Source organism: Rattus norvegicus, chromosome 10 (genome assembly GCF_036323735.1).
Source record: "Rattus norvegicus strain BN/NHsdMcwi chromosome 10, GRCr8, whole genome shotgun sequence".
In the NCBI taxonomy this organism is placed as follows: Eukaryota; Metazoa; Chordata; class Mammalia; order Rodentia; family Muridae; genus Rattus; species Rattus norvegicus.
The window spans coordinates 35,026,576-35,037,750 of NC_086028.1; the positions used below are offsets into that span (position 1 = coordinate 35,026,576).

The 11,175-nt window shown below is 50.8% G+C and overlaps 1 protein-coding gene across 5 annotated transcripts; it reads right to left on the reverse strand.

The window, feature by feature from the left end:
• Positions 1–22: 22 nt before the first annotated feature.
• Positions 23–11,175, reverse strand: Sqstm1 (sequestosome 1). Of its 5 annotated transcripts, none has more exons than NM_001393885.1 (8): positions 10,943–11,175; positions 8,889–8,984; positions 8,421–8,647; positions 8,177–8,318; positions 6,860–6,940; positions 2,646–2,866; positions 2,362–2,443; positions 23–817 (listed from the first exon to the last, which is right to left on the reverse strand). In NM_001393885.1, the coding sequence occupies exons 1-8, from the start codon at positions 11,139–11,141 to the stop codon at positions 660–662; spliced, it is 1,206 nt and encodes a 401-aa protein (NP_001380814.1). In that variant the 5' UTR covers positions 11,142–11,175; the 3' UTR covers positions 23–659. The 5 variants fall into 5 exon arrangements, with proteins under 5 accessions (NP_001380814.1, NP_787037.2, NP_001380815.1 ...); NM_175843.5 differs by having other exon boundaries at positions 2,248–2,443; NM_001393886.1 differs by lacking the exon at positions 6,860–6,940.

Consider the following 11,175-nt stretch of genomic DNA (forward strand, 5'->3'; position numbering starts at 1 on the left):
CTAGTAAGGATCACACGGCTGGTTAAAGTGCATATGCCACTTTATTACAGGTTACTTAAAAATCAAGTCAGAGGAAGCTACATAGGGGGTTTGTACTTTAAGCATTAACATTAGACACAAAAACTAAACTGGCCATTAAAAGGGGGCACAGTGAATGATAAGATCTTTCAGTTGGCTTCACCTAAGTTCTCCATCACCCAGGAGCCGTAGGCCCCGGTAGCCTGCCACCTTTCACTCACTGAGGACAGTCCCCCTCTAAACATAATGGCTTTATTTGTTGAAAATAACTATCAGTTGTACTAATCCCTTTTAATAAAGAAAACACAGAAGGTTATCAGGCAGGGATGATGGACTGCAGGTGCAATGCTGGCGGCAAGAGCAAGTGGAGTGCAGCATGACTCCACAGCTCCCTGGCAAAGGCCAGGCCGAGGGAAAGCAGCGGAAGCCCAGCCACAGCTGCTTGGATCTGTGCTCAGGGGTCAGCATGTGCACACTCAGACTCTCTTCTCATGCACTTTCCTACTGCCTAAGAAGGCCTCACAGTCCCACCTGAAGGTTCTAGAAGAATGCCAAGACACTGGGCCTTAGAAGCCCTGCTACTCTACATGATGCAACTAGAAGACAAGGGAGGTGGGTTGTGGGACTTGGCCACAGCACTGTCACAATGGTGGAGGGTGCTTTGAATACTGGATCGTGTCCAGAGCAGCCCCGATGTCATAATTCTTGGTCTGTAGGAGCCTGGTGAGCCAGCCGCCTTCATCCGAGAAACCCATGGACAGCATCTGAGAGAGTGACTCAATCAGCCGGGGATCAGCCTCTGCCAAAGCAAGACAGGAAAGTAAGGAGCCCCGCAGCACTGAGAACAGAGCAGCTCCACCTGCCATGGAGACCCCTCTGCTTCAGCCTTACAGGAACCCTCACAGGCTGAAGGGACAAACAGCTTGCTTTGCAGACTTTCCAGTCTTGTCACAACTGTTGGTCCTGCCATTGAAGCATAAAACAGCCAGGAGCTATGTAGACAAAACAGTGCAGTTAATTCTGCTCAAGCCTGTAATCCCAACACTCGAGCTGGAAGCAGGCAACAAGACACCATCTCAAAACTAACCCTTTACAGATGATGAAATGTCCATCTCTAACTGCCTCTCTGACTCCTCCCTCTATTATTTGGCATATGTAGCATGTGTACTCATATTCATTCCCATGTGGGTGCACATGTATGTGTGAAAGTGTGGAGGCCCAGAGCCGAAGTAAGGCTCTTCCTCTATTGCTCTGTACTTGATCGAGTTAGGGTGTCTGAACCCATAGCTTACCCAATCACATAGCCAACTTGTAATGGGAGTCTGCCTGCCTCCTAAGGGCTGGGACTATAGACAGCTGACACAAATGCTCACCTTTAGCTTTTTACACGAGTTATGGGAACCCAAATTCTGGGCCTTCCTGCATGTACTTTACCCAATGAGCCAGTTCTATAGCTCCCATAACCCTGCCTTGTTTTTGTTTTGTTTTTAAACCAGGCTGTGACTCCATCCCAGAGCCTTGCACATTTAAGCTAAGCAGTCTGTCATGGGGGTACAGAGGGTGGCCTTGAACCCATGACAGAGTACCTCCCCCAGACTTACCCATGCAACGGTTTGCTGCCTCTGCTCTTTGCAAAGAAAATACTCTTTGAAGCCCAAACACCAGATGTGGCCCAGAGATGAACCACCCACTTAAACCCTGTTGCTCTGGGGTAGCCAGCTGCCTCTTCCACGGGGCATCCACTTGGGACTGCCCATCCCTGTCCAGCACTTTACACAAACTTCAGTCTGGCTTCCACTGGGGCCTTGGCTGTGGTACCTGCCAGTAAGGTTTACAACCCCCACCCCCGAGGAAAGGGTGTACAGAGTCTGAGTCCACTTCATAGCTGGTAGCCACGCAAAGCCAGCGTTGCCTTCCCTGTCCCATGTGCCTTCTCAGAACCCCTGGGCACTGACATCTAGGAATTCCTAAAAATGAGATGAGGTTACTGCTGCTTGATGCCGATGGAGTATGAACCACGTTCTAGTTTTCTCTAATGTCAGCTGGCAGTGACAGCTGTCACTGCAGGTCATGTCCTGAAGACAAGCCACCTGGAGCACTCAAAGACTAGGGCACCACCTTAACCCCCAAGCCAGGCTACCTCTTTTGTGTTGACAGGACAGGACAGGACAGGACAGGACAGGACACTGAACGCAAAGAAGGAAAAGGAAACCTCTGGTGACCACATGCCTGGTGGGAGATGTGGGTACAGGGCAGCTTCCTTCAGCCCTGTGGGGCCTTCCTGTGAGGGGTCTAGAGAGCTTGGCCCTTCCGATTCTGGCATCTGTAGAGACTGGAGTTCACCTGTGGATGGGTCCACTTCTTTAGAAGACAAATGCGTCCAGTCGTCATCCCCTCCTGAGCAGTTATCCGACTCCATCAGTTCCTGGAATACAACCTGCTGTGAGCGGCAGGGCCTGAGCCACTGACAAGTCCCAGCAAAGTGTGGCCCATTCCAGGCACTGGAGAGCTGCCTGCATAAGACCTGGGACCTCATACATGTCAGGTAAGGCTCAGGGTGCTGAAGACACACACCACAGAGACAGCAGGAGGGACAGGACCCCTCAGGCTGACGCTAGCAGACCTACCTCTGGCTGTCCCACCGACTCCAAGGCTATCTTCTTCATCTGCTCTGTCAGAGACTGAGCAGGGCCCTCCCCGGCCCCGTCAGGTTTGCTGACTTCCGAAGAGCAGCTGCTTGGCTGAGTACCACTCTTATCTTCTGTGCCTGTGCTGGAACTTTCTGCAGAGGTGGGTGTCAGGCGGCTTCTCTTCCCTCCATGTTCCACATCAATGTCAACCTCGATGCCTAGAGAGAAGGAATCAAGCTGTCAAATCCAGAGGCCTTCCTGCATCTATCTCTGGGATCTGGGATCTGTGGGCTGAGGAAGTGCTTTCAGACTCCGTCCCCAACAAAGCATACGGACTAGGGCACAAGCAGCCAGCACAAGGATAGCCACATAGCTCTAGATATGACCAGATAACTAGGTGACATGACAGACCATGTGCCAACCCCACAGACCAGAAACAAAGAGCTGAGCTTCTCCCAATCCCAGCCTTGGTAACTAACACACCATGCATCACTTTAGCCCTTTCCCTTCCTCCAAACCAGTGCCCCCAGGAGGAACCTGTTTCTCCCAACCCAATAGGAAAGCAGGCTGCAGAGGCCAGGCCAGTACTATACATGGGCAGAATGCCTAGCCATGACTGCTGGAGGCCACGACACACAAGGCCTCATGAAGTGACAATTACACCCGGACTCCAATGTTTAGCTCAGTGTGTGGCCCTGAGGCTAGAGAGCACCCAGCCAGTCTAGCAGCAGGCACATGTTTGTGGTGAGGGCTTAGGGACACAGGTTCACTTGTGCTGCTTTTCTAATAAATGAACCAAAGGACAGCACCCCACAGCTTCACCAGTTCCTTCCCAACCACACACCAACCCACCTGAGTCCCACTGTGGGCCTTTCAACCCCCACAGTCCTAGTCCCCCTGGTTCAAGTTCACATTTGTTTATTTCCTACCCTGTCAATATTTACCTTCCTTTCCCTGTCCTTTTAAGAGACAACCTTTGGCTTAAAACAAATAAAAAACTATGTAACACTATGTAAATGTGTGGATGTTGCTTGCACTGGGCTTTTGTCTTCTCTCTACTGTCAAGGCTATATCTCCCCTTCTGTATCACAGCTTCCTGAGTCTTCTCCAGAGGCTTTTACATTTTTTGTGGTTCATGGCTGTCAGGCGCCGATCAGGTCTGGCTGTTCCTTGGAGAGCATACTCAGTGGTCAGCCCTCCCCAAGGCACATGGGACTTACCCATAACATTTTCTAGCAAAGGTTCCTGACTACTCAAAGGTGGAGTTCCCAGAGGGCTGACCCTGTGAGATAGTGGTCCACGGCTTCTGATCCTAAAGACACCAGCAAGACACTGTTGGCAGGACCAGGACCATTGTCAGCTTCCAGAGGCAGGCACCAAGAAAACCCAGCTACCAGGAGCTGGTGTTCTTTGTTAGAGCATTTGGCCTCCCCTCAGCAAGGATTCTTCAGCTGTTGTCAGGCCAGTGAGGCTGAAATGCTGGGCCACTTGTCCCTTTGCTCGTTCCTGATGCCCATTTCCAGGTTGGTGCCTTAGCTTGTGTAGCAGAAAGGTCAGGTGCATCACGTACTGGACATGAAAGCCATCAGCTGGCTGAGTGGGGGCCTGGAGCTCTCTAACCAACTCTTTCTGTTGTTTTCCAGGACAGAATTTGTGTATGTGTAACCCTGGCTGCTCTGGAGCTCACTCATGTCCTAAGTACAGGTTGTGTATGTGTAACCCTGGCTGTTCTGAAACTCACTCAGGTTGGCCTCTAACTCACAGAGATCTGACTGCCTCTGCCTTTCAACTGCATGGTCCACCACAGCCCAGCTCTAACAAACTCTTATGAAAGGTTTTCTAGCTGCTTGCTCTCTTGTCCCTTGGCCTGTCACTCCCATCCTTCCTTCACAGTAGCAGGTGGAGGTCTTGCCATGGGTTTTTGTTTTTTTGACACAGGTTCTCGTTGCATAGCTCCCGGTGGCCTGGAATTCTCTATGTAGACTAGGTAGGCCTCAAATTCAGAGCTCTACCTATTTTCCTGGTGCTGGAACTAAAGGCAGGTGCCATCGTACCCAGCAGGGTCTTGCTTCTTATAAAGGTTACCTAGGTTACCTGAACTACTTCTTTTCTTCGTCTTCTTCTTCCTCCTCCTCCACTACCGCCACCACCACCACCACCACCACCACCACCACCACCACCACCACCATCATTTATGTGCATGTGGAGGTCAGAGGAGAACCTACAGGATCCAGGTTTTCCCTACCATGTGGGTGAAATGTTGCTCAGCGATGGGGTGCCTGTCTACCATACAGCTCTGGGTTCAATCTCCAGAGCTCTTAAAATGTTCAAGCCAATAAAAATGTCTCTCGAGCTGGTCCCCAACACCCACACCCAGTTTTCTAAGTACATGCAGAGCAGGAGCACGAGGGTTGTAGATTAGGGATTTCTCAAATAATAAATCCCTAAGACTGCAGAGCTTAGGAAAATTGTTTGACAGTCTGTGACCTGTTGTCCCCAAAGCCTAAGGTTTTCAAAGAACCAGTGAAGGAAGGCCCTGTGTCCCAGTGATCACAGCCTCCGAGCCACACAGTGCCCACATGCCAGTTCTTCCTTGGCTGGTTCTCATACCACCTACCAATCAATAACAGGCCCTAGCTCTGGCTCACCCAACCTCTGCCTTCTGGGAGTGCGTGCCAACTCCTTCCCCTCTAAAGTGAGCCCTGATTCTCTCCCAGCTACCACCCAATTGAAACTGCCACTTCAACCTCCTTGGACAACAATGAAAACCTGGTTCTCTCAAGAGCTTCTTCCTCTAGTGTCAAGGCCATGTGGTGTAACCAAACGAACTGCTTTGTCTGTTTTTTGTTGTTGTTGTTTTTTTGTTGTTTGTTTTGTTTTGGGTTTTTTTTTTTTTTTTTGATGCTGGGAATTGAACACAGGGTTGTAACGCTCTATGACAGCTACAGCAAGCACGTCTCATCCTCAGCTGTTCAACTTAACTGCAAGGCCAGTATGTTCCTGTCGTCTCAAAGCTGCACCTGGGGAAGCATGAGCGATGGCCTCAGCCTGCAGCAAGTGGTGGTCATGCCTGTGCACAACAAGCTGGAGCGGAGATTGGTGGGGCTTGCACACCCCTTTCATCCGCATTGCTTTAAATACTGGACACAGCCTTTGCACAGTGGCCCCTGTGGCCACCTATGAACACTGCAAGTGTAGTAACCGGATGTGTGTGGGCAAACACCTTCTAAACCACACCAGTGTACCCGATAGCCAGAGCCTAGGATCACAGTATAGAGAGGTGACTCAGGGCCCCCCACCTCAGCAGACCTCAGCTGTGTGGACCCAGGCATGGCCCAGAGCACTTGCCTTTAGCACCTTCTCCCTGCTCTCGCAAAGGTTTGAGGTTCTCAAATGAGGAAAAGAAACCCTAACACGTGGTAGACCAAGGAAGAATTACATACATTCAAGGTCAGCCTGGGCTAAAGTGAAGACTTCCCTAAAGAAAAAAAGAACAAATCAATTGCCTGCTTTCAAGTCTACACAAATACAACTCACTTGGCTCAGAAAAAGCAGGCTGCTGTTACCCCAAGCTGGGATAAGCTCCCCCATCTGCTAATCCATCTCCCTCCCTACTGGTTCTAGATGCTTTGTGAAGAAAGTTCAAGAATCAGCCAGGAGCTCAACCTTCCTTCAGGCGCCCATGCCAGTCTGCAGCAAGGCTAATTTTACAGGACAAAACCCTGATGGTGCCCAGCACACATATCTGGCCCAGCCTCTGCAGCAGGTCAGGGAAGCTGCCAAAGGCCATTTGCACTGAATCACAGTGCAACCTGATTCTCTCCCAGCTACAGCCCCCGTGGTTTGAATAAGAATGGCCCCACAGGCCCATAGGGAACAGCACTATTAGGAGGTGTGGCCTTGTCGGAGGAGGTGTGTCACTAGGGTGGGCTTTGAGGGGGTCAGACTCTCAAGCCAGTTCATATCCTGCTGCCTACCCATCCAGATTAGAACTCTCAGCTCCTCTCCAGCACCATGTCTGCCTGCTTGCTGCTACACTTCCTGTCATAGCAATAATGGGTTAAACCTCTGAAACTGTAAGCCAGTCCCAGAGAAATGTCTTTTTAAGAGTTGCTGAGGCCAGGGTGTCTCTTCACAGCAATAGAAACCCAAACTAAGACAGTCACCAAGCCACTAGGGTGTCTCACAGGATGGCAAGGAAGCTCACTCACCTAGAGGGCTGAGGGCAGCTGCCACGCTCTCCCCCACATTCTTCAGGAAATTGACATTGGGATCCTCTGATGGAGCAGAAGCTGTTGATTTTTACAAGAAGAAAGATGACCTCTAATTCTGTGACCCTGCCGCCTACCACTGTCCCAGGACTTGGGTGCCAAGGTTCCTGTCATCTGGGCAATCCCTGGCTTGGGACTGCCTGACCACACTTGGTGTTTCCTCCTCTTTGCAAGCTTGGTCCCCTAGTGGGTCACATGTTGGGCCTCTCTGGCTTCTGTACCAGAGGCTCAGTGCAGCTAACGTATAAATACTAACCTTGTCCTAGATGTGCAGTTTACTTAAATCATGTGCTGGCACAAGTCTATAAGCTAAGCCTCCAGAGGCTGAGGAAGGAGAAGCTCAAATTTAAGGCCATCTTGGGCTACATAGTGAGTTCTAGGATACCCAGAGTTACAGAGAGACTCAAGAGGGATAAATAAATAAATAAATAAATAATCAATCAATCAATCAATCAATGGTTGGAGAGGTGGCTCAGAGGTTAAGAGCACTGACTGCTCTTCCAGAGGTCCTGAGTTCAATTCCCAGCAACCACATGGTGGTCACAACCATCGTAATGAGAATCTGATGCCCTCTTCTGGTGTGTCTGAAGATAGTGACAGTGTACCCACACACATGAAATAAATAAATCTTAAAAAAAAAAAAAATCAAAAGACAGAATCCCCAAATCTAGAATGTGGGCCTACTTGTGAGCTCTTTGCTTTCAGGTTTTTGAGACAGGATCTTATGCCAAGGTTGGCCCTGAATTCCTGATCCTCCAGCCTCCTCTTCCTGAGATTATAGAGTATGTATGTGCTGCCACACCTGGCTTTGTGACCATGGGTTTTTTGTTTTGTTTTGTTTTTGTTTAAAGATTTGAGCAACTTTGGCTCTGCTATTTCCAAGTTAACCCAAAACAAAAGAAAACACGTTCTAGAAATCCAGCCACCTACCCATACCTCAGGGCAGCCTAGAAGGGCAGGGTGGGCCATTTAGGGAAATTAATGGACTTAGGCACTTATAAAACAGGGGTGCTTTGTCTCTGCGGGGTTAAGAGGATTTGATGCCATGGATGAGGACAGAGTGTAGCACAACAAAGGAGCCCTTATTTATTATGTGCAAGGCCCTAGGTTCAACCTCCATACCCCCAAAGACCAAAAAAATTAAACGGATGTGTAATGTACAGCTGATTGTAGGAACTTCTGGACTTTAGGCCAAGGGTCCACCTGAACAAGCTGGCTACTTATGACACCTAAAGCCAGTGCAAACACCAGCCTTACCCGACTCAGCTGTGGGGCAAGGGCGACCATCCCCTGCGCGAGGAGGACGTGGGCTCCAGTTCCCTGGTGGGCCCATCTCCCAGCCAGGCCAGCCAAAGTGCCCATGTTTCAGCTTCCGAAGCCAGCGGCTATGAGAGAAGCTCTGGGTAGGAGGAGAAAGCAAGGCAGGGCAGTGAGGGGTCAGGGTTTCCAGCTCCCACCACCCTGTCCGACACCGCCCCAGGACTGCAGAGAACCAGCTCACATCAGAGAGGTGGCCAAAGGGGTTGGGAAAGATGAGCTTGCTGTGCTCCCTGTGCAGGCCCTTCCCCTCGCAGACGCTGCACAGGTCGTAGTCGGGGCACACACTGCACTTATAGCGAGTTCCCACCACAGGCCCATTGCAACCATCACAAATCACGTTGGGGTGCACCATGCTTCGTGCCTCCTGAGCACATGGGGGGCGATGTTCCCGCCGGCACTCCTTCTTCTCTGCAGGGAGAGTCCAAGAGTCCAATTTAGTTGCAGGTAAACCACTTAGGAGGCCAAGAGGTACCAAGCCCTGCTCTGTTCAACACCCATGGCCCACACAGCAGGACCTTTGTACCTCTGACACCTCCCAACCCCCCTATATCCACCCCAAGGCATCAGAACTCATCTCTGTCCTAGAGACAACTCAGACCCCTGAGCCTTAGAGGAAGTCCGATGGGAAGTACCTGGATGCAGTCTTTACCTTTAATGTAGATGCGGAAGATGTCATCTTTCACATAGGACATGGCCATTGTCAGTTCCTCATCACTGGAGAAGGCGACCAAGTCCCCATCCTCATCTAGATTGTTTAGGAAACAACATATCAGAGCCAGGGACACAGCTCATTGGTGGAGCGTGCAGAAGACTTAGGTGCCATTCCCAGAACTAGAAGCCGAAAGGGCAGCACAGGTACCCAGCATCTGCTGGATGCCCACTGCTATGTACAGGGAGCCCAATGGTAAGGGACATCTACAGAGGCTCTAGACGCAATCTGAGTGCTGGAGCAAGCAGCCAGATGGCCACTCATTCTGATATGGCGTGAGTACATGTTCTAACCCAAGTCCTAGATCCGGTACATGCACAAGGCAGAGCATATGTCATGTGTGTAAGGGTCCAGCTTCCTGCCACAAACCACTGGGCCATTTGTGCCCTCAGGCCACACGTAAGTAGGCCAGGTCCATTTTCACCTGGGAGATTCCAGCCAGTACCCTGTCCTGATGGTCCAGCCCTTCAAAGGCCTCAGGCTTCAGAAGGAAAGGAGGTAAGCCCATCTGTCCCCTCCCTTCAACTACGTGACCAGAAACCACTGTGCATTCAGACGCTGTCTAAGTTGTTCTGAGGTTGAGGTTGCTCTGTTGGTTTTGTTTTTGTCAATTCTAGGTTTTCTGCGCCCTGCCTGGCCTGAGACTGCTTAGAACAGGACAGCCTCCAACTTGTGTAGGTGAGCCTCCTTAGTGCTGGGATCACAAACATATGCAACCAAGCTGCCAAGTGGTTTGGGTTTTTTTGGGTTTTTTTTCTTTTTTGCCTTTTGATATTTACTTTTACATATGTATGTACGCACTTGAACACACAGACACACACACACACATACACACATGCACACTTATGTGTATGCATGTGCCACGAAGGCCATAAGAGGGTGTGGGATCCCCAGGAGCTGCAGTTGATATGAGCGCTAGGAACAGAACTTGGGTCCTCTGGAAGAGCAGCAAAGGCTTTAACCACTGAGTCATTTCTCAAACCCATCTGCTTTCATTTTTACATTAGCACACAGGTACTGGGAGCGCAGCCATATATTTCTATGTCAGTACAAACAGTCTTCAACCACCTCATACAGGACAAACCACACATCTGCAGGCTAGGATATATATATATATATACATATATGTGTGTGTGTGTGTGTGTGTGTGTGTGTGTATCAGGCTAGGCTATACACACACACACGTAAAATTTATAAAAAAAAAAAAGATTCTAAACCGAATGTGATAATAGTTATATAACTCACTTTTTAAAAAATGCAAGGAGTTTGGGGGGCGGGGTGGTAGCTCAGTCAGTCGAGAGCCTAACATACATGAGGCCCTAGCACAAAGATGACTCGGAAGGACATTAAGACCTGGGTGAATTGTACTGGACCTAGGTTAAAACTCACTTACACTGAACATTTTTTGTCCAGAATAATCCCTATGATTCCTGCACTGGAAAGCTGAGACAAGAGGATTGAAGTGAGGCCAGCCTAAACCACTCGTAAATTCAAGGCGAATCAGGCTACGTGGCTTTATCTCAGAAAAGAGACAGACTGATCAACCAACCTGGCCTACCCACAGTCCTCCATAAAGAGATCTCAATCTTATCCCCTCCCAGGGGGAGGGCCTTGTCCACTAGTCTCTTGTCAACAACTTCTAGCTCCACCCCATGCAGCCATCAACCACTGCAACGCAAGAGACGGAGCTAGTTCCGGGGTCCCCTACCTCCCTTCCCACGGGCTGCCCCACCCCGCCCCCGCCGCTTATTTACCCGCGTCACTGCTCTCCACCCCTCCTCCACATCTGCCCGGTCCCAGCTCTTCCGGGCCTTTAACTGAACCCATCACCTGATGATACGAGGAGCAAGCGAACCGCGGGATGTCAGCTGTAACCTGAGCGGCCGCCTGACCACCCTGTCCCCGCGGGCAGCCAGAGGACACGCCATCGCGTCCTCGCCCAGACCTGATACTCCGCGGCGGGGGAGGATGGCTTCCCCGCCCCGAGCCCTTACCGCGGTAGTGCGCCTGAAAGCCTCCAGGCCGCAGCGCGGGGAACAGCACAGCCACCCGGCTCAGCAGCCTCTCGCAGGGCCCCGGGCCAGCCGCGGCTTCCGCCTCCGGCTCCGGGCTGAAGCAGAAGCTGAAGCGGCGGATCTCGCGGGCCGCCTCCTCCTTGCCCAGTAGATAGGCCTTCACCGTGAGCGAAGCCATAACCGCAGACTAGGTACGGAGGAAACAGCTGGGC